Source organism: Diaphorina citri, unplaced genomic scaffold, assembly GCF_000475195.1.
Source record: "Diaphorina citri unplaced genomic scaffold, Diaci psyllid genome assembly version 1.1 scaffold2283, whole genome shotgun sequence".
Lineage (NCBI taxonomy): Eukaryota > Metazoa > Arthropoda > Insecta > Hemiptera > Psyllidae > Diaphorina > Diaphorina citri.
The window spans coordinates 21,078-42,647 of NW_007379708.1; the positions used below are offsets into that span (position 1 = coordinate 21,078).

The 21,570-nt window shown below is 36.7% G+C and overlaps 5 protein-coding genes across 6 annotated transcripts; 3 read left to right on the forward strand and 2 right to left on the reverse strand.

The window, feature by feature from the left end:
* The first annotated feature begins 52 nt into the window (after nucleotides 1–52).
* On the forward strand, nucleotides 53–7,641 carry LOC103518638. 2 transcript variants are annotated; one of them, XM_026830380.1, is made up of 2 exons: nucleotides 53–5,595; nucleotides 7,263–7,641. In XM_026830380.1, the coding sequence occupies exons 1-2, from the start codon at nucleotides 1,224–1,226 to the stop codon at nucleotides 7,322–7,324; spliced, it is 4,434 nt and encodes a 1,477-aa protein (XP_026686181.1). In that variant the 5' UTR covers nucleotides 53–1,223; the 3' UTR covers nucleotides 7,325–7,641. The 2 variants fall into 2 exon arrangements, with proteins under 2 accessions (XP_026686181.1, XP_008481940.1); XM_008483718.3 differs by having other exon boundaries at nucleotides 53–1,985; nucleotides 2,337–7,641.
* Nucleotides 7,642–7,760: 119 nt separating this feature from the next.
* Nucleotides 7,761–8,913, reverse strand: LOC103518640 (cytochrome c oxidase subunit 6A1, mitochondrial-like). The gene is made up of 2 exons (XM_008483720.3): nucleotides 8,691–8,913; nucleotides 7,761–7,939 (listed from the first exon to the last, which is right to left on the reverse strand). Exons 1-2 carry the CDS (start codon nucleotides 8,767–8,769, stop codon nucleotides 7,761–7,763), a joined length of 258 nt encoding a protein of 85 aa, XP_008481942.1. The 5' UTR covers nucleotides 8,770–8,913.
* Nucleotides 8,914–9,088: 175 nt separating this feature from the next.
* On the forward strand, nucleotides 9,089–14,772 carry LOC103518639. Its single transcript, XM_008483719.3, has 2 exons — nucleotides 9,089–9,116; nucleotides 9,468–14,772. Exon 2 carries the CDS (start codon nucleotides 9,804–9,806, stop codon nucleotides 13,674–13,676), a length of 3,873 nt encoding a protein of 1,290 aa, XP_008481941.1. The 5' UTR covers nucleotides 9,089–9,116; nucleotides 9,468–9,803; the 3' UTR covers nucleotides 13,677–14,772.
* Nucleotides 14,773–14,891: 119 nt separating this feature from the next.
* On the reverse strand, nucleotides 14,892–16,041 carry LOC103518641 (cytochrome c oxidase subunit 6A1, mitochondrial-like). Its single transcript, XM_008483721.3, has 2 exons — nucleotides 15,822–16,041; nucleotides 14,892–15,070 (listed from the first exon to the last, which is right to left on the reverse strand). The coding sequence occupies exons 1-2, from the start codon at nucleotides 15,898–15,900 to the stop codon at nucleotides 14,892–14,894; spliced, it is 258 nt and encodes an 85-aa protein (XP_008481943.1). The 5' UTR covers nucleotides 15,901–16,041.
* Nucleotides 16,042–16,554: 513 nt separating this feature from the next.
* Nucleotides 16,555–20,427, forward strand: LOC103518642. The gene has a single exon (XM_008483722.1). The coding sequence runs from the start codon at nucleotides 16,555–16,557 to the stop codon at nucleotides 20,425–20,427; it is 3,873 nt and encodes a 1,290-aa protein (XP_008481944.1).
* The last annotated feature ends 1,143 nt before the right edge of the window (nucleotides 20,428–21,570 follow it).

Sequence of the window (21,570 nt, forward strand, 5' to 3'; positions counted from 1 at the left end):
ATTGTTTCCTTTTGAATTGGGGTTTTTTTGTTGTGTTTTTTTTTTTTTTTTTTTTTTTTTTTTTTTTTTTTTTTTTTTGAAATTTTAAAATTTTTGGAAATTTATTCTAAGTTGTATGAATAAGAAAATAATTATTCATTTCATTTTGCCCTCAATTAATTTTTGTAGATGGAGGAGGTGAGTGCAATTTCTTAACCTGAATGAAATAGGCAAGAATTCCACATTTGACATAAGCTAGAATTCTAATTGAGCTCTGATTAATGGTCATATATTTTTTATGAACTTTACCCCTACCGAGAACGAAATCTACTAGCTTGGCATATGTAATGAAATTTCGCTCTCCTCTCTGATAATTCTGTTTTCTGACATGTTGAAATAGATCGAGTGAAAGCAGAGTCAAATAATATTTTGGAAAATTATCCATGTTATCAGGGTTGTTGTTCTTGTCCTCAGGGTTATATACATTGTTGTCAAAAATATACATTGTTATTTTTTTTCTTTTTTGGTCCTGGTTGTAAAAATTATAATAAGACTTTATAAAAAAAATTATGATCCTTTCTTAGGTTTTTACAATTATTGTAAATAATTGAATTTAATTTGACTTTATGAACTTGTCATTGAGAATATCCATCTTAATTTTTTTGGGTTAAGGTTAACCCTTTGGTGGCTATACTTGTAAATTTGAATTAACCCTTTATGGGAGCCATACTTTTTTTTTATTTTGTAGGAATTATTCTTGTGATGTTAAATTTTTGGGATAGTTGAAGTTAATCCTTCAAAGTTGGGGGAATGATCGCGCCGCTGTGCGTTTAAACGTATAGCCATGTTGCGCCTGCATTTGATTTTGAATACTCTGTGCATGTCCCAACATCAAAAGGAAGATGGCTGGTTTTGTTTGGATATTTTTTCTAGGTTAGAAATTTGTAAAAAGAAATTTTTCCTGAGACATTTTTTTTTGTGCTCTCTTGGATTTTTGGTTTTTTTTTTAAAAAAAATGGAATTAATTAACTTTGGTAATTGTAATTATGTACTTTCTGTACCCAAACAAAAAATAAACTCCATCCCCTTTGTGGTGTATTAATTTACCTATTGGTGTTCGTCATTTTTTGGAAACTATGGAAACTACAGTCCGCTTATGGTGAAGGCAGTTCATGGGAATTGACCATTTTGGTTCACTTCGTGCTGGATTTGGAATTGGTTAAATTGGAAATTGGAGTTGAAACATGTCAACAACGAAGTCAGAAACGGACGAAAAGGCCAGGCAGCTGAAGCTGTTGCAGGCTAAATCACAACAACAATTTGCCTACATACAATCAGTATATGATTTGGCTCAAAGGGCTAATGATGCAAACAAGCTTGCTCTTTTCAAAAGAAAAGTTGGTTCTATCAAATTCCTTAGACAAGAGTTTTTGGATCTACAGGAGAAGGTAAATTTGTTAGAGATTGAAATCAATCCTGGTGCAGTCCCGAGCTTCACTAACATGGATACGGTGAACGACATGTTTGGCTACATTAGTCATGTGGAAAATAAATTTGTGGCAAGTGGATCAACAGTGGCAAGTGGATCATCAGTGACAGGTGCTGGGTCAACTATAAGTGACAACCTGTCAAATTCGGTGAAGTTGAGCCCTCTGGAACTACCAACATTCGGAGGAAGTGTAAGTGATTGGCCCATGTTTCACCAAATTTTTCGCATAAACATACATGAGAACCAATCTTTGTCAAAGGCCCACAAATTGCAATATCTTTTGTCTAAGCTGCAAGGAAGGGGGCTGAGTGTTTGTGCTGGGATACCACCCACTGAAGAAAACTATGATGTGATATGGGAGAGATTAGTTGACAAATATGAAGATCAACGTAGTTTGGCAGCCTATTACATGGAACAAATATGTAACGTCAAGCCAATTCGTAATGAAGGTGCTAATCAATTGGGTTCCTTTGCAGACAAAATGGGAGCAACGGTGGCCGCGCTCAAAGCACTTAAGGTACAAGATTTAGGAGAATTTATACTTTTTTATCTTATACAATCCAAGCTTGATGACAACACTCGACGGTTGTTTGAAGAATCTCTAGCATCTAAGGAAATTCCTAAAATTGATAATTTGTTAGAATTTGTTCAGAAACAAGCTAAGATTTTGGTTAGGCTTCAACCTATGTCTGAGCAAAGGGTTGATAATTTTGGTCAATACAAATCAAAACAATGGAATCAACCTAAACCTGGTATTAAACCAAAGGTATCTCATTCCTTTCATGTGAAAGAAAGCATGCAATGTGTACTTTGTAAAAATAATCATGTTCTGGAAAAATGTAATTTATTTTTAAAATTGTCTCCTCAGGAAAGGTACCGAGTTGTAAAAGCCAACCTGTTGTGTGTGAATTGTATTAGTAACAATCACAAGGCTACCAATTGTAATTTGAGTTCAGAGTGTAACATTTGTAATTTGAACCATCATTCATTGCTTCATTTCCCACAAGGTAAGAATAATTTTAATAAGAGTAAGTCTTACCAGACTATCTCAACTAAGCCTAAGGTAAATAATGATCAATTGCAACAAGGAAATCCTTCTAGTTGTGTGGGCAATGTGGGCATTTCCAACCAGGAAGCAAAGGAAGCAGCAAAATCAGCAAATGTATTCTCTTCAGTTTGTGCTAATTCTGGAGTACAAAATAATATGGGAAATGAAGCAAGTACAGTCCTTTTGAGTACTGTTAAGGTTAATGTACAGGGTGGTGATGGTCAGTTTCACACGTTGAGATTTCTGATGGATAGTGGCTCTATGTGCAATCTGATTACCGAGCCAGTTTGCAAACAATTGAAACTAGATGTGGGACTGTCCAAAACCATGCTGTCAGGGATTGGCTCCAATGCTAACCCAGTACAAGGGCAAGTTCAGTTTAAATTGTCTTCTATCTTGGACGATAGGACATCTTTTGTAATTAAGGCACTGGTGGTTGATAATATTGTAGATGAATTACCTGTGGCACAAATTGATTGTTCACACCTGGATTATTTGGATAATTTAGAGTTGGCCGATGATGAATTTATGAACCCTGGTCCTGTTGCTGGCATTATAGGTGCCCCAATCTATGCTTACCTATTGACTGGTAAGTCAGTTTCAAGAAAGGGCAATGAACCTGTTGCTATGGGCACAAAGTTGGGATTTGTGATTATGGGAAATGCTCCAATACTACCTCGACCAAGTAGTACGGAAAAAAAGGAACTTTGCATGTTCCAGAAAAGTCATATTGAAACTCAGTTGGAAAAGTTCTGGGAACTTGATCAGGTTGTTGATTGTTCTTTCTCTAAACTGACTCCAGCAGAACAAGATTGTGAAAATCATTTTGTAGATCATGTAACCCGAGATGTGACAGGTCGTTATGTAGTATCATTGCCGTTCAGTGAGGATAGTGCATTGCTGGGGGACTCTTTCTCTTCAGCTAAGAGAAGGTTTCTGAACTTGGAGAAAAGGTTAATCTCTAATCCAGATGCTCATGCTGCCTATGCAAGGGGTATCCAAGAATTGATAGATAATGGTTATATGGCTAAGGTGGAAAACCAACTTGATAAGTCGGGGTATTTTATTCCCCACCACACTGTATTTAAACCAGACAGTGTTTCCACCAAACAACGCATTGTTTTTGATGCCAGTGCTAAAACGTCCTCTGGAAGGTCACTTAATGATATTTTGCATTCTGGACCTAAATTATATTCTGATTTGTTTGGAATTCTGCTAAATTTTAGATTGTTTTCTTGGGCCTTGAATGGAGACATCACCAAAATGTTTCTTCAAATTCTGGTTAATCAAGATGATTGCAAGTTTCAAAGACTGATTTGGAGATTTGACCCTTCTGAAACATTGACTAGCTATGAAATGAAAGTGGTAATATTTGGCATGAGATGTTCTCCATTCCTGGCACAACGGACTGTTCAACAGTTGGTTTCCGATGAAATAGCAAATTATCCATGTGCAAGTGGGATAACAAATTTTCTGTACATGGATGATTGTGTTGCTAGTTTCCCCACGGAAACTGAGGTTGTATTATTCTATCAGGATGTGGTGAAATTATTTCACTCTGGTGGGTTTACCTTTGCCAAGTGGATTTCCAACTCAAATCAGGTCATGGATATCATTCCTGAATCTGAGCGGCTGACAAAATTGGTATCTTTTGATAATGAAAATAATGTAGTAAAAATCTTGGGCATGTGTTGGAATGCATCAAATGACTTCTTGTACTTTAAAATTAGTGAAACTGATAAACCTTGTACCAAGAGAGGAATTTTGTCAACCGTCTTGAGTATTTATGACCCATTGGGTTTGCTTGGTCCCCTGGTGCTATGGGTTAAACTTTTGATTAGAGAACTCTGCATTTTGAAATTAGATTGGGATACTACACCTCCTCAGAATATTGTGGAGTTGTGGCTATTATTTAAAAATCAGTTGGTTCTTCTGGAAGGGCTAAAATTCCCTAGGCACCTGGGCGTTGGGCTAGACTGTGTATTTCAACTTGTGGGATTTTGTGATGCCAGCCAGAGAGGCTACGGTGCTGTTATTTACAGCAGAGTCCAACTTAAGGATGGATCTATTACTGTCCAGTTGGTGTGTGCAAAATCCAAGGTTGCCCCTCTGAAGGTGGAAACTATCCCCAGGTTGGAACTTTGTTCATTGCTTTTATTGTCTAAGCTCATGAAATCTGTTATTGATACCTATTCTGTTAAGTATAAAATGAGTGGATATTTTGGTCTTACTGACTCCACAGTTGCCTTGTGTTGGGTGCATGGGTCACCCCTTCAATGGAATGTATTCGTGGCAAACAGAGTCAGTAAAATTCAGAATAATTTGGATTGTAAGGTTATTTACCATATCCCTGGAACAGATAACCCTGCTGACTCTCTCTCACGAGGAGAGATGCCAGCTCAATTTGTGGAAAATGAATTTTATAGACATGGACCTTTATGGCTCTCTCAGGAAATTTCTTCTTGGCCCATAACTAGCTATTCAGATCTAAAAATAGGTGATGTACCTGAAGGCAAACACACTTCAGTGTTTGTAGCTACTGAGGAAATTAATTCAGCACACCCGTTGAAAGACTTGGTCTTGAGAGCATCATCTTGGTCCAAATTATTGAAAACTGTAACTTACATATTGAAATTTTTAAGGAAATTACCTTCTGGTGGTTCAACGTCAGTGGATGGGTTGGAGGCTGCTGAGAGATTTATTTTGAAATATGTGCAACAAGAATGCTTTAGTTCTGAGATAGAAAATATTGAGAAAAATGGTGAATGTGGAAAAACTCTCAAAAAACTTAGTCCTTTCCTAGAGCAGGGAATTTTGAGAGTAGGTGGAAGACTGAGTAATTCAAACTTGCCCAATGATCAGCAGCACCCAATCCTTCTACCGTCGAATCATCACGTAACTGAACTAATAGTAACCCATTGTCATACTACTAATTTTCATACTGGTCCATTTTTGTTGTTGGCCATTTTAAGGCAAAAATTTTGGATAGTTGGGGGCAGAAATCTGGTCAGAAAATTAGTTCAGAAATGTAATGTCTGCTTTAAATTCAACCCAAGATTTAACAATCCTAAGATGGGAGATTTGCCAACAGCTCGTGTTACGGGTCTTAAGGCTTTTTACAATTCAGCATGTGACTTCTTGGGACCCTTTAACATTGTAATGGAAAGAAGGAGAGGAGTTAGAAGTGTCAAGGCATATGTCTGTTTGTTTATATGTCTAGCCACTAAGGCCTTACATTTGGAGGTAGTGGTAGATTTGAGCACTCCTGCTTTTTTAAATGCCCTAAAGCGTTTTGTTAGCCGAAGAGGACCGGTTAAAAGTATGCTGAGTGATAATGGGACGAATTTTGTGGGTGCCAAGAACCATTTGAATGAGGTATATTCTCTTGTTAATTCTAAGGAATATCATGAGGCATTTGCTCAAGAATTGTTAGAGAATCGTATAGAATGGAAATTTAATCCCCCTTTAAGTCCACATTTTGGTGGTATATTTGAAAGTAATGTTAAGTCATTTAAAACACATTTTTTCAAGGTTATTGGCACTCAACTTTTAACTTATGAGGAATTTCTAACAGTGGTTGTACAGATTGAAGGTATATTGAACTCTAGACCATTATGTGTCCTGAGTTCTGATCCTGCTGATTGTCGTCCCTTAACACCAAATCATTTCCTCAATCTTACGGACCTTAAGCAGGTGCCTTCTAATTTTGTAGGAAATGAAAACCCTGGGCGTTTAACCAGATTTCAATTATTGGATCATATTGTGCAATCTTTTTGGAAAAGATGGGCAAATGAATATTTAACTGAACTTCAAGTTCGTGAAAAATGGAATTCCTCTATTCCTAATTTGAAGCCTGGTGTTGTTGTGGTAATAAAACAGGACAATTGCTCCCCTCTGATGTGGCCTGTGGGCGTCATCACAGAAGTATTTCCTGGAAAAGATGGTACTGTTAGGGTAGCTTCAGTGAGGACACCCAGGGGTGACTATAGGAGGCCTGTTTGTAAACTTGCCCCCTTACCTACCCAATGATAAGGTTTTGGGGATAGTTGATAGTTTGTAAATATGTTTTGGATTGATTCCCTTTGAAATTGGGTATACTTGATGTGTACTTATATTCTTTATTTTTTTTATTTTTTTTTTGAAATTTTAAAATTTTTGGAAATTTATTCTAAGTTGTATGAATAAGAAAATAATTATTCATTTCATTTTGCCCTCAATTAATTTTTGTAGATGGAGGAGGTGAGTGCAATTTCTTAACCTGAATGAAATAGGCAAGAATTCCACATTTGACATAAGCTAGAATTCTAATTGAGCTCTGATTAATGGTCATATATTTTTTATGAACTTTACCCCTACCGAGAACGAAATCTACTAGCTTGGCATATGTAATGAAATTTCGCTCTCCTCTCTGATAATTCTGTTTTCTGACATGTTGAAATAGATCGAGTGAAAGCAGAGTCAAATAATATTTTGGAAAATTATCCATGTTATCAGGGTTGTTGTTCTTGTCCTCAGGGTTATATACATTGTTATTTTTTTTCTTTTTTGGTCCTGGTTGTAAAAATTATAATAAGACTTTATAAAAAAAATTATGATCCTTTCTTAGGTTTTTACAATTATTGTAAATAATTGAATTTAATTTGACTTTATGAACTTGTCATTGAGAATATCCATCTTAATTTTTTTGGGTTAAGGTTAACCCTTTGGTGGCTATACTTGTAAATTTGAATTAACCCTTTATGGGAGCCATACTTTTTTTTTATTTTGTAGGAATTATTCTTGTGATGTTAAATTTTTGGGATAGTTGAAGTTAATCCTTCAAAGTTGGGGGAATGATCGCGCCGCTGTGCGTTTAAACGTATAGCCATGTTGCGCCTGCATTTGATTTTGAATACTCTGTGCATGTCCCAACATCAAAAGGAAGATGGCTGGTTTTGTTTGGATATTTTTTCTAGGTTAGAAATTTGTAAAAAAAAATTTTTCCTGAGATTTTTTTTTGTGCTCTCTTGGATTTTTGGTTTTTTTTTAAAAAAAATGGAATTAATTAACTTTGGTAATTGTAATTATGTACTTTCTGTACCCAAACAAAAAATAAACTCCATCCCCTTTGTGGTGTATTAATTTACCTATTGGTGTTCGTCATTTTTTGGAAACTATGGAAACTACAGTCCGCTTATGGTGAAGGCAGTTCATGGGAATTGACCAGCCTTGTTTTATCTCATATTCAAACTTTGGCGGGTATAATCATCTAATTGACTGAATACTCACTCTGTTTCTAATGTACAAGTACTCGCGCTTCACAAACTCTGGTCGCACATGATGTTCTTCCTCGGCTTGATGTTCCAAGTAGACGTAAACTCCGACAAGTGCACAACAGGGAAGAGCTCCAAAGTACGTCAAGTTTCTCCACAGCTTAACAGCATCTGAAATGATGGATAGTTTGTTGTGGACCACATAATTGAATTGTATTTCTATTTAGCAGACAAATACTATTTTTATAACACACAACAGTTACACACGCCTAAGTAGGTACCTAAAGATTTATTTCTTTAAATCATTTTGAGAATTGATAGAGGGAACTGTAACAATAGAAATCTCATCATCCCAAAAATGTAGAGAGGAAGATAGGATTGGAGAAAGCCAGCCATTCCAAGAATTAACCTAATCTGTATCAGATAAAGTCCACCCCGGGTGGGAATTGAACCTATGCCCTAGCACTTACAAGACAAGTAAGTGCACCTTCCAAGTTCACTAGGCTGGATAATATTTATGCCACATTAGTGGTAAAATAGTAAGCAGTTTAATTAGAATTGGTGGTGCAATGGTCAAAAAACTTGCCTCATAATCAGGAGGGCATGGGTTCAATCCCACACCCAAGGCATGGAATTTTATCAGCATTGAGAATCTGACTACAATAATAGTAGTAGTACCAGGCCTACTACTCTATGGTAAGAGAACTTTTAATGATATTTGAGCAACATTCTGTAGGACTGAAAAGTCCCGTACTACTCTAGAGTAAGAGGACCCCTTAATGATATTCGAGCAGTATTACATATATGTAGAACTGAAAAGTCCCATACTACTCTAGGGTAAGAGCACCCTTTAATGTTATTCGAGCAGTATTATGTAGGACTGAAAAGTCCCAACTTGCTGAAGGTCAAGTGAAAAACTCACCCGGGTTGCCTGCGGAAGATTTCATGGCTGGAGAGGTTGAGAATTTCCTCATCATCATCTGACCAAGTCGGGATGCCATTGTCAAAGAACTGATGTCACGGCAGAGTTTGAACTTTCGAACTTACTAGTTTCCCCTTAGAACGCCACTAAAAATGAGAAAATTACAAATTTACAATCTGTCTAGGAAATTTTCTGATAAATTTCTGGACGATTTTTTTTTTATTTACAAAAGTCAGCTGATTGAACGAATTTGGGAACCCCTGTATTTTTTACGGGTGTGAAGTGAGCCATCGTTCAAGAATATGTTAGAGCGAAAATTATCTCTTTTTTCATGTGGACTACGGATTACCCCGATTTTTTTTTTTTTTTTTTTTTTTTTTTTCTGTTGGGTGGGGAGCAACGGTGGCCGCGCTCAAAGCACTTAAGGTACAAGATTTAGGAGAATTTATACTCTTTTATCTTATACAATCCAAGCTTGATGACAACACTCGACGGTTGTTTGAAGAATCTCTAGCATCTAAGGAAATTCCTAAAATTGATAATTTGTTAGAATTTGTTCAGAAACAAGCTAAGATTTTGGTTAGGCTTCAACCTATGTCTGAGCAAAGGGTTGATAATTTTGGTCAATACAAATCAAAACAATGGAATCAACCTAAACCTGGTATTAAACCAAAGGTATCTCATTCCTTTCATGTGAAAGAAAGCATGCAATGTGTACTTTGTAAAAATAATCATGTTCTGGAAAAATGTAATTTATTTTTAAAATTGTCTCCTCAGGAAAGGTACCGAGTTGTAAAAGCCAACCTGTTGTGTGTGAATTGTATTAGTAACAATCACAAGGCTACCAATTGTAATTTGAGTTCAGAGTGTAACATTTGTAATTTGAACCATCATTCATTGCTTCATTTCCCACAAGGTAAGAATAATTTTAATAAGAGTAAGTCTTACCAGACTATCTCAACTAAGCCTAAGGTAAATAATGATCAATTGCAACAAGGAAATCCTTCTAGTTGTGTGGGCAATGTGGGCATTTCCAACCAGGAAGCAAAGGAAGCAGCAAAATCAGCAAATGTATTCTCTTCAGTTTGTGCTAATTCTGGAGTACAAAATAATATGGGAAATGAAGCAAGTACAGTCCTTTTGAGTACTGTTAAGGTTAATGTACAGGGTGGTGATGGTCAGTTTCACACGTTGAGATTTCTGATGGATAGTGGCTCTATGTGCAATCTGATTACCGAGCCAGTTTGCAAACAATTGAAACTAGATGTGGGACTGTCCAAAACCATGCTGTCAGGGATTGGCTCCAATGCTAACCCAGTACAAGGGCAAGTTCAGTTTAAATTGTCTTCTATCTTGGACGATAGGACATCTTTTGTAATTAAGGCACTGGTGGTTGATAATATTGTAGATGAATTACCTGTGGCACAAATTGATTGTTCACACCTGGATTATTTGGATAATTTAGAGTTGGCCGATGATGAATTTATGAACCCTGGTCCTGTTGCTGGCATTATAGGTGCCCCAATCTATGCTTACCTATTGACTGGTAAGTCAGTTTCAAGAAAGGGCAATGAACCTGTTGCTATGGGCACAAAGTTGGGATTTGTGATTATGGGAAATGCTCCAATACTACCTCGACCAAGTAGTACGGAAAAAAAGGAACTTTGCATGTTCCAGAAAAGTCATATTGAAACTCAGTTGGAAAAGTTCTGGGAACTTGATCAGGTTGTTGATTGTTCTTTCTCTAAACTGACTCCAGCAGAACAAGATTGTGAAAATCATTTTGTAGATCATGTAACCCGAGATGTGACAGGTCGTTATGTAGTATCATTGCCGTTCAGTGAGGATAGTGCATTGCTGGGGGACTCTTTCTCTTCAGCTAAGAGAAGGTTTCTGAACTTGGAGAAAAGGTTAATCTCTAATCCAGATGCTCATGCTGCCTATGCAAGGGGTATCCAAGAATTGATAGATAATGGTTATATGGCTAAGGTGGAAAACCAACTTGATAAGTCGGGGTATTTTATTCCCCACCACACTGTATTTAAACCAGACAGTGTTTCCACCAAACAACGCATTGTTTTTGATGCCAGTGCTAAAACGTCCTCTGGAAGGTCACTTAATGATATTTTGCATTCTGGACCTAAATTATATTCTGATTTGTTTGGAATTCTGCTAAATTTTAGATTGTTTTCTTGGGCCTTGAATGGAGACATCACCAAAATGTTTCTTCAAATTCTGGTTAATCAAGATGATTGCAAGTTTCAAAGACTGATTTGGAGATTTGACCCTTCTGAAACATTGACTAGCTATGAAATGAAAGTGGTAATATTTGGCATGAGATGTTCTCCATTCCTGGCACAACGGACTGTTCAACAGTTGGTTTCCGATGAAATAGCAAATTATCCATGTGCAAGTGGGATAACAAATTTTCTGTACATGGATGATTGTGTTGCTAGTTTCCCCACGGAAACTGAGGTTGTATTATTCTATCAGGATGTGGTGAAATTATTTCACTCTGGTGGGTTTACCTTTGCCAAGTGGATTTCCAACTCAAATCAGGTCATGGATATTATTCCTGAATCTGAGCGGCTGACAAAATTGGTATCTTTTGATAATGAAAATAATGTAGTAAAAATCTTGGGCATGTGTTGGAATGCATCAAATGACTTCTTGTACTTTAAAATTAGTGAAACTGATAAACCTTGTACCAAGAGAGGAATTTTGTCAACCGTCTTGAGTATTTATGACCCATTGGGTTTGCTTGGTCCCCTGGTGCTATGGGTTAAACTTTTGATTAGAGAACTCTGCATTTTGAAATTAGATTGGGATACTACACCTCCTCAGAATATTGTGGAGTTGTGGCTATTATTTAAAAATCAGTTGGTTCTTCTGGAAGGGCTAAAATTCCCTAGGCACCTGGGCGTTGGGCTAGACTGTGTATTTCAACTTGTGGGATTTTGTGATGCCAGCCAGAGAGGCTACGGTGCTGTTATTTACAGCAGAGTCCAACTTAAGGATGGATCTATTACTGTCCAGTTGGTGTGTGCAAAATCCAAGGTTGCCCCTCTGAAGGTGGAAACTATCCCCAGGTTGGAACTTTGTTCATTGCTTTTATTGTCTAAGCTCATGAAATCTGTTATTGATACCTATTCTGTTAAGTATAAAATGAGTGGATATTTTGGTCTTACTGACTCCACAGTTGCCTTGTGTTGGGTGCATGGGTCACCCCTTCAATGGAATGTATTCGTGGCAAACAGAGTCAGTAAAATTCAGAATAATTTGGATTGTAAGGTTATTTACCATATCCCTGGAACAGATAACCCTGCTGACTCTCTCTCACGAGGAGAGATGCCAGCTCAATTTGTGGAAAATGAATTTTATAGACATGGACCTTTATGGCTCTCTCAGGAAATTTCTTCTTGGCCCATAACTAGCTATTCAGATCTAAAAATAGGTGATGTACCTGAAGGCAAACACACTTCAGTGTTTGTAGCTACTGAGGAAATTAATTCAGCACACCCGTTGAAAGACTTGGTCTTGAGAGCATCATCTTGGTCCAAATTATTGAAAACTGTAACTTACATATTGAAATTTTTAAGGAAATTACCTTCTGGTGGTTCAACGTCAGTGGATGGGTTGGAGGCTGCTGAGAGATTTATTTTGAAATATGTGCAACAAGAATGCTTTAGTTCTGAGATAGAAAATATTGAGAAAAATGGTGAATGTGGAAAAACTCTCAAAAAACTTAGTCCTTTCCTAGAGCAGGGAATTTTGAGAGTAGGTGGAAGACTGAGTAATTCAAACTTGCCCAATGATCAGCAGCACCCAATCCTTCTACCGTCGAATCATCACGTAACTGAACTAATAGTAACCCATTGTCATACTACTAATTTTCATACTGGTCCATTTTTGTTGTTGGCCATTTTAAGGCAAAAATTTTGGATAGTTGGGGGCAGAAATCTGGTCAGAAAATTAGTTCAGAAATGTAATGTCTGCTTTAAATTCAACCCAAGATTTAACAATCCTAAGATGGGAGATTTGCCAACAGCTCGTGTTACGGGTCTTAAGGCTTTTTACAATTCAGCATGTGACTTCTTGGGACCCTTTAACATTGTAATGGAAAGAAGGAGAGGAGTTAGAAGTGTCAAGGCATATGTCTGTTTGTTTATATGTCTAGCCACTAAGGCCTTACATTTGGAGGTAGTGGTAGATTTGAGCACTCCTGCTTTTTTAAATGCCCTAAAGCGTTTTGTTAGCCGAAGAGGACCGGTTAAAAGTATGCTGAGTGATAATGGGACGAATTTTGTGGGTGCCAAGAACCATTTGAATGAGGTATATTCTCTTGTTAATTCTAAGGAATATCATGAGGCATTTGCTCAAGAATTGTTAGAGAATCGTATAGAATGGAAATTTAATCCCCCTTTAAGTCCACATTTTGGTGGTATATTTGAAAGTAATGTTAAGTCATTTAAAACACATTTTTTCAAGGTTATTGGCACTCAACTTTTAACTTATGAGGAATTTCTAACAGTGGTTGTACAGATTGAAGGTATATTGAACTCTAGACCATTATGTGTCCTGAGTTCTGATCCTGCTGATTGTCGTCCCTTAACACCAAATCATTTCCTCAATCTTACGGACCTTAAGCAGGTGCCTTCTAATTTTGTAGGAAATGAAAACCCTGGGCGTTTAACCAGATTTCAATTATTGGATCATATTGTGCAATCTTTTTGGAAAAGATGGGCAAATGAATATTTAACTGAACTTCAAGTTCGTGAAAAATGGAATTCCTCTATTCCTAATTTGAAGCCTGGTGTTGTTGTGGTAATAAAACAGGACAATTGCTCCCCTCTGATGTGGCCTGTGGGCGTCATCACAGAAGTATTTCCTGGAAAAGATGGTACTGTTAGGGTAGCTTCAGTGAGGACACCCAGGGGTGACTATAGGAGGCCTGTTTGTAAACTTGCCCCCTTACCTACCCAATGATAAGGTTTTGGGGATAGTTGATAGTTTGTAAATATGTTTTGGATTGATTCCCTTTGAAATTGGGTATACTTGATGTGTACTTATATTCTTTATTTTTTTTATTTTTTTTTTGAAATTTTAAAATTTTTGGAAATTTATTCTAAGTTGTATGAATAAGAAAATAATTATTCATTTCATTTTGCCCTCAATTAATTTTTGTAGATGGAGGAGGTGAGTGCAATTTCTTAACCTGAATGAAATAGGCAAGAATTCCACATTTGACATAAGCTAGAATTCTAATTGAGCTCTGATTAATGGTCATATATTTTTTATGAACTTTACCCCTACCGAGAACGAAATCTACTAGCTTGGCATATGTAATGAAATTTCGCTCTCCTCTCTGATAATTCTGTTTTCTGACATGTTGAAATAGATCGAGTGAAAGCAGAGTCAAATAATATTTTGGAAAATTATCCATGTTATCAGGGTTGTTGTTCTTGTCCTCAGGGTTATATACATTGTTATTTTTTTTCTTTTTTGGTCCTGGTTGTAAAAATTATAATAAGACTTTATAAAAAAAATTATGATCCTTTCTTAGGTTTTTACAATTATTGTAAATAATTGAATTTAATTTGACTTTATGAACTTGTCATTGAGAATATCCATCTTAATTTTTTTGGGTTAAGGTTAACCCTTTGGTGGCTATACTTGTAAATTTGAATTAACCCTTTATGGGAGCCATACTTTTTTTTTATTTTGTAGGAATTATTCTTGTGATGTTAAATTTTTGGGATAGTTGAAGTTAATCCTTCAAAGTTGGGGGAATGATCGCGCCGCTGTGCGTTTAAACGTATAGCCATGTTGCGCCTGCATTTGATTTTGAATACTCTGTGCATGTCCCAACATCAAAAGGAAGATGGCTGGTTTTGTTTGGATATTTTTTCTAGGTTAGAAATTTGTAAAAAAAAATTTTTCCTGAGATTTTTTTTTGTGCTCTCTTGGATTTTTGGTTTTTTTTTAAAAAAAATGGAATTAATTAACTTTGGTAATTGTAATTATGTACTTTCTGTACCCAAACAAAAAATAAACTCCATCCCCTTTGTGGTGTATTAATTTACCTATTGGTGTTCGTCATTTTTTGGAAACTATGGAAACTACAGTCCGCTTATGGTGAAGGCAGTTCATGGGAATTGACCAGCCTTGTTTTATCTCATATTCAAACTTTGGCGGGTATAATCATCTAATTGACTGAATACTCACTCTGTTTCTAATGTACAAGTACTCGCGCTTCACAAACTCTGGTCGCACATGATGTTCTTCCTCGGCTTGATGTTCCAAGTAGACGTAAACTCCGACAAGTGCACAACAGGGAAGAGCTCCAAAGTACGTCAAGTTTCTCCACAGCTTAACAGCATCTGAAATGATGGATAGTTTGTTGTGGACCACATAATTGAATTGTATTTCTATTTAGCAGACAAATACTATTTTTATAACACACAACAGTTACACACGCCTAAGTAGGTACCTAAAGATTTATTTCTTTAAATCATTTTGAGAATTGATAGAGGGAACTGTAACAATAGAAATCTCATCATCCCAAAAATGTAGAGAGGAAGATAGGATTGGAGAAAGCCAGCCATTCCAAGAATTAACCTAATCTGTATCAGATAAAGTCCACCCCGGGTGGGAATTGAACCTATGCCCTAGCACTTACAAGACAAGTAAGTGCACCTTCCAAGTTCACTAGGCTGGATAATATTTATGCCACATTAGTGGTAAAATAGTAAGCAGTTTAATTAGAATTGGTGGTGCAATGGTCAAAAAACTTGCCTCATAATCAGGAGGGCATGGGTTCAATCCCACACCCAAGGCATGGAATTTTATCAGCATTGAGAATCTGACTACAATAATAGTAGTAGTACCAGGCCTACTACTCTATGGTAAGAGAACTTTTAATGATATTTGAGCAACATTCTGTAGGACTGAAAAGTCCCGTACTACTCTAGAGTAAGAGGACCCCTTAATGATATTCGAGCAGTATTACATATATGTAGAACTGAAAAGTCCCATACTACTCTAGGGTAAGAGCACCCTTTAATGTTATTCGAGCAGTATTATGTAGGACTGAAAAGTCCCAACTTGCTGAAGGTCAAGTGAAAAACTCACCCGGGTTGCCTGCGGAAGATTTCATGGCTGGAGAGGTTGAGAATTTCCTCATCATCATCTGACCAAGTCGGGATGCCATTGTCAAAGAACTGATGTCACGGCAGAGTTTGAACTTTCGAACTTACTAGTTTCCCCTTAGAACGCCACTAAAAATGAGAAAATTACAAATTTACAATCTGTCTAGGAAATTTTCTGATAAATTTCTGGACGATTTTTTTTTTATTTACAAAAGTCAGCTGATTGAACGAATTTGGGAACCCCTGTATTTTTTACGGGTGTGAAGTGAGCCATCGTTCAAGAATATGTTAGAGCGAAAATTATCTCTTTTTTCATGTGGACTACGGATTACCCCGATTTTTTTTTTTTTTTTTTTTTTTTTTTTCTGTTGGGTGCTCAGGAAAGGTACCGAGTTGTAAAAGCCAACCTGTTGTGTGTGAATTGTATTAGTAACAATCACAAGGCTACCAATTGTAATTTGAGTTCAGAGTGTAACATTTGTAATTTGAACCATCATTCATTGCTTCATTTCCCACAAGGTAAGAATAATTTTAATAAGAGTAAGTCTTACCAGACTATCTCAACTAAGCCTAAGGTAAATAATGATCAATTGCAACAAGGAAATCCTTCTAGTTGTGTGGGCAATGTGGGCATTTCCAACCAGGAAGCAAAGGAAGCAGCAAAATCAGCAAATGTATTCTCTTCAGTTTGTGCTAATTCTGGAGTACAAAATAATATGGGAAATGAAGCAAGTACAGTCCTTTTGAGTACTGTTAAGGTTAATGTACAGGGTGGTGATGGTCAGTTTCACACGTTGAGATTTCTGATGGATAGTGGCTCTATGTGCAATCTGATTACCGAGCCAGTTTGCAAACAATTGAAACTAGATGTGGGACTGTCCAAAACCATGCTGTCAGGGATTGGCTCCAATGCTAACCCAGTACAAGGGCAAGTTCAGTTTAAATTGTCTTCTATCTTGGACGATAGGACATCTTTTGTAATTAAGGCACTGGTGGTTGATAATATTGTAGATGAATTACCTGTGGCACAAATTGATTGTTCACACCTGGATTATTTGGATAATTTAGAGTTGGCCGATGATGAATTTATGAACCCTGGTCCTGTTGCTGGCATTATAGGTGCCCCAATCTATGCTTACCTATTGACTGGTAAGTCAGTTTCAAGAAAGGGCAATGAACCTGTTGCTATGGGCACAAAGTTGGGATTTGTGATTATGGGAAATGCTCCAATACTACCTCGACCAAGTAGTACGGAAAAAAAGGAACTTTGCATGTTCCAGAAAAGTCATATTGAAACTCAGTTGGAAAAGTTCTGGGAACTTGATCAGGTTGTTGATTGTTCTTTCTCTAAACTGACTCCAGCAGAACAAGATTGTGAAAATCATTTTGTAGATCATGTAACCCGAGATGTGACAGGTCGTTATGTAGTATCATTGCCGTTCAGTGAGGATAGTGCATTGCTGGGGGACTCTTTCTCTTCAGCTAAGAGAAGGTTTCTGAACTTGGAGAAAAGGTTAATCTCTAATCCAGATGCTCATGCTGCCTATGCAAGGGGTATCCAAGAATTGATAGATAATGGTTATATGGCTAAGGTGGAAAACCAACTTGATAAGTCGGGGTATTTTATTCCCCACCACACTGTATTTAAACCAGACAGTGTTTCCACCAAACAACGCATTGTTTTTGATGCCAGTGCTAAAACGTCCTCTGGAAGGTCACTTAATGATATTTTGCATTCTGGACCTAAATTATATTCTGATTTGTTTGGAATTCTGCTAAATTTTAGATTGTTTTCTTGGGCCTTGAATGGAGACATCACCAAAATGTTTCTTCAAATTCTGGTTAATCAAGATGATTGCAAGTTTCAAAGACTGATTTGGAGATTTGACCCTTCTGAAACATTGACTAGCTATGAAATGAAAGTGGTAATATTTGGCATGAGATGTTCTCCATTCCTGGCACAACGGACTGTTCAACAGTTGGTTTCCGATGAAATAGCAAATTATCCATGTGCAAGTGGGATAACAAATTTTCTGTACATGGATGATTGTGTTGCTAGTTTCCCCACGGAAACTGAGGTTGTATTATTCTATCAGGATGTGGTGAAATTATTTCACTCTGGTGGGTTTACCTTTGCCAAGTGGATTTCCAACTCAAATCAGGTCATGGATATTATTCCTGAATCTGAGCGGCTGACAAAATTGGTATCTTTTGATAATGAAAATAATGTAGTAAAAATCTTGGGCATGTGTTGGAATGCATCAAATGACTTCTTGTACTTTAAAATTAGTGAAACTGATAAACCTTGTACCAAGAGAGGAATTTTGTCAACCGTCTTGAGTATTTATGACCCATTGGGTTTGCTTGGTCCCCTGGTGCTATGGGTTAAACTTTTGATTAGAGAACTCTGCATTTTGAAATTAGATTGGGATACTACACCTCCTCAGAATATTGTGGAGTTGTGGCTATTATTTAAAAATCAGTTGGTTCTTCTGGAAGGGCTAAAATTCCCTAGGCACCTGGGCGTTGGGCTAGACTGTGTATTTCAACTTGTGGGATTTTGTGATGCCAGCCAGAGAGGCTACGGTGCTGTTATTTACAGCAGAGTCCAACTTAAGGATGGATCTATTACTGTCCAGTTGGTGTGTGCAAAATCCAAGGTTGCCCCTCTGAAGGTGGAAACTATCCCCAGGTTGGAACTTTGTTCATTGCTTTTATTGTCTAAGCTCATGAAATCTGTTATTGATACCTATTCTGTTAAGTATAAAATGAGTGGATATTTTGGTCTTACTGACTCCACAGTTGCCTTGTGTTGGGTGCATGGGTCACCCCTTCAATGGAATGTATTCGTGGCAAACAGAGTCAGTAAAATTCAGAATAATTTGGATTGTAAGGTTATTTACCATATCCCTGGAACAGATAACCCTGCTGACTCTCTCTCACGAGGAGAGATGCCAGCTCAATTTGTGGAAAATGAATTTTATAGACATGGACCTTTATGGCTCTCTCAGGAAATTTCTTCTTGGCCCATAACTAGCTATTCAGATCTAAAAATAGGTGATGTACCTGAAGGCAAACACACTTCAGTGTTTGTAGCTACTGAGGAAATTAATTCAGCACACCCGTTGAAAGACTTGGTCTTGAGAGCATCATCTTGGTCCAAATTATTGAAAACTGTAACTTACATATTGAAATTTTTAAGGAAATTACCTTCTGGTGGTTCAACGTCAGTGGATGGGTTGGAGGCTGCTGAGAGATTTATTTTGAAATATGTGCAACAAGAATGCTTTAGTTCTGAGATAGAAAATATTGAGAAAAATGGTGAATGTGGAAAAACTCTCAAAAAACTTAGTCCTTTCCTAGAGCAGGGAATTTTGAGAGTAGGTGGAAGACTGAGTAATTCAAACTTGCCCAATGATCAGCAGCACCCAATCCTTCTACCGTCGAATCATCACGTAACTGAACTAATAGTAACCCATTGTCATACTACTAATTTTCATACTGGTCCATTTTTGTTGTTGGCCATTTTAAGGCAAAAATTTTGGATAGTTGGGGGCAGAAATCTGGTCAGAAAATTAGTTCAGAAATGTAATGTCTGCTTTAAATTCAACCCAAGATTTAACAATCCTAAGATGGGAGATTTGCCAACAGCTCGTGTTACGGGTCTTAAGGCTTTTTACAATTCAGCATGTGACTTCTTGGGACCCTTTAACATTGTAATGGAAAGAAGGAGAGGAGTTAGAAGTGTCAAGGCATATGTCTGTTTGTTTATATGTCTAGCCACTAAGGCCTTACATTTGGAGGTAGTGGTAGATTTGAGCACTCCTGCTTTTTTAAATGCCCTAAAGCGTTTTGTTAGCCGAAGAGGACCGGTTAAAAGTATGCTGAGTGATAATGGGACGAATTTTGTGGGTGCCAAGAACCATTTGAATGAGGTATATTCTCTTGTTAATTCTAAGGAATATCATGAGGCATTTGCTCAAGAATTGTTAGAGAATCGTATAGAATGGAAATTTAATCCCCCTTTAAGTCCACATTTTGGTGGTATATTTGAAAGTAATGTTAAGTCATTTAAAACACATTTTTTCAAGGTTATTGGCACTCAACTTTTAACTTATGAGGAATTTCTAACAGTGGTTGTACAGATTGAAGGTATATTGAACTCTAGACCATTATGTGTCCTGAGTTCTGATCCTGCTGATTGTCGTCCCTTAACACCAAATCATTTCCTCAATCTTACGGACCTTAAGCAGGTGCCTTCTAATTTTGTAGGAAATGAAAACCCTGGGCGTTTAACCAGATTTCAATTATTGGATCATATTGTGCAATCTTTTTGGAAAAGATGGGCAAATGAATATTTAACTGAACTTCAAGTTCGTGAAAAATGGAATTCCTCTATTCCTAATTTGAAGCCTGGTGTTGTTGTGGTAATAAAACAGGACAATTGCTCCCCTCTGATGTGGCCTGTGGGCGTCATCACAGAAGTATTTCCTGGAAAAGATGGTACTGTTAGGGTAGCTTCAGTGAGGACACCCAGGGGTGACTATAGGAGGCCTGTTTGTAAACTTGCCCCCTTACCTACCCAATGATAAGGTTTTGGGGATAGTTGATAGTTTGTAAATATGTTTTGGATTGATTCCCTTTGAAATTGGGTATACTTGATGTGTACTTATATTCTTTATTTTTTTTATTTTTTTTTTGAAATTTTAAAATTTTTGGAAATTTATTCTAAGTTGTATGAATAAGAAAATAATTATTCATTTCATTTTGCCCTCAATTAATTTTTGTAGATGGAGGAGGTGAGTGCAATTTCTTAACCTGAATGAAATAGGCAAGAATTCCACATTTGACATAAGCTAGAATTCTAATTGAGCTCTGATTAATGGTCATATATTTTTTATGAACTTTACCCCTACCGAGAACGAAATCTACTAGCTTGGCATATGTAATGAAATTTCGCTCTCCTCTCTGATAATTCTGTTTTCTGACATGTTGAAATAGATCGAGTGAAAGCAGAGTCAAATAATATTTTGGAAAATTATCCATGTTATCAGGGTTGTTGTTCTTGTCCTCAGGGTTATATACATTGTTATTTTTTTTCTTTTTTGGTCCTGGTTGTAAAAATTATAATAAGACTTTATAAAAAAAATTATGATCCTTTCTTAGGTTTTTACAATTATTGTAAATAATTGAATTTAATTTGACTTTATGAACTTGTCATTGAGAATATCCATCTTAATTTTTTTGGGTTAAGGTTAACCCTTTGGTGGCTATACTTGTAAATTTGAATTAACCCTTTATGGGAGCCATACTTTTTTTTTCTGCGTACATAATTGAATAATTTAATTAGAACTTGTGAATTGTGAATACACCCGTCTCTCGAAAAGGGCATTGAACTAGAGAAACTCCCCATTGAAAGCACAGACTTTTATTGATAATGTGAAATTCGGTATTTATTTTATTTTAGATACACAACCCCTTTTTTCGTCATTTCCGTTTAAATCTGCTGAGTGTAGTAAATATGTAGTTACCTACATACCTACCTATACCTAAATATGTAGTTACCTACATACCTAATGTAGGTACATGAGTTTTGTGTAATTTTATAAAAATCTCTTACCTACTCCTCAACTTACTAAATCCTTCCACCCGAAATCCATCTCAAGGACACTGAAAGTAAGTTGTAACTTCTAAACACCCTATAATTGCATTCCTTGGAGCCTTTGCAATTT

Coding starts and splice junctions, on each gene's coding strand:
- LOC103518638 (XM_008483718.3), top strand. CDS start 1,224: ATGTCAACAACGAAGTCAGAAACGGACGAAAAGGCCAGGCAGCTGAAG. Junction 1,986..2,336: donor CCGCGCTCAAAGCACTTAAG/GTACAAGATTTA, acceptor TTGTCTCCTCAG/GAAAGGTACCGAGTTGTAAA.
- LOC103518640 (XM_008483720.3), bottom strand. CDS start 8,769: ATGGCATCCCGACTTGGTCAGATGATGATGAGGAAATTCTCAACCTCT. Junction 7,940..8,690: donor ATCTTCCGCAGGCAACCCGG/GTGAGTTTTTCA, acceptor CCATCATTTCAG/ATGCTGTTAAGCTGTGGAGA.
- LOC103518639 (XM_008483719.3), top strand. CDS start 9,804: ATGGGAAATGAAGCAAGTACAGTCCTTTTGAGTACTGTTAAGGTTAAT.
- LOC103518641 (XM_008483721.3), bottom strand. CDS start 15,900: ATGGCATCCCGACTTGGTCAGATGATGATGAGGAAATTCTCAACCTCT. Junction 15,071..15,821: donor ATCTTCCGCAGGCAACCCGG/GTGAGTTTTTCA, acceptor CCATCATTTCAG/ATGCTGTTAAGCTGTGGAGA.
- LOC103518642 (XM_008483722.1), top strand. CDS start 16,555: ATGGGAAATGAAGCAAGTACAGTCCTTTTGAGTACTGTTAAGGTTAAT.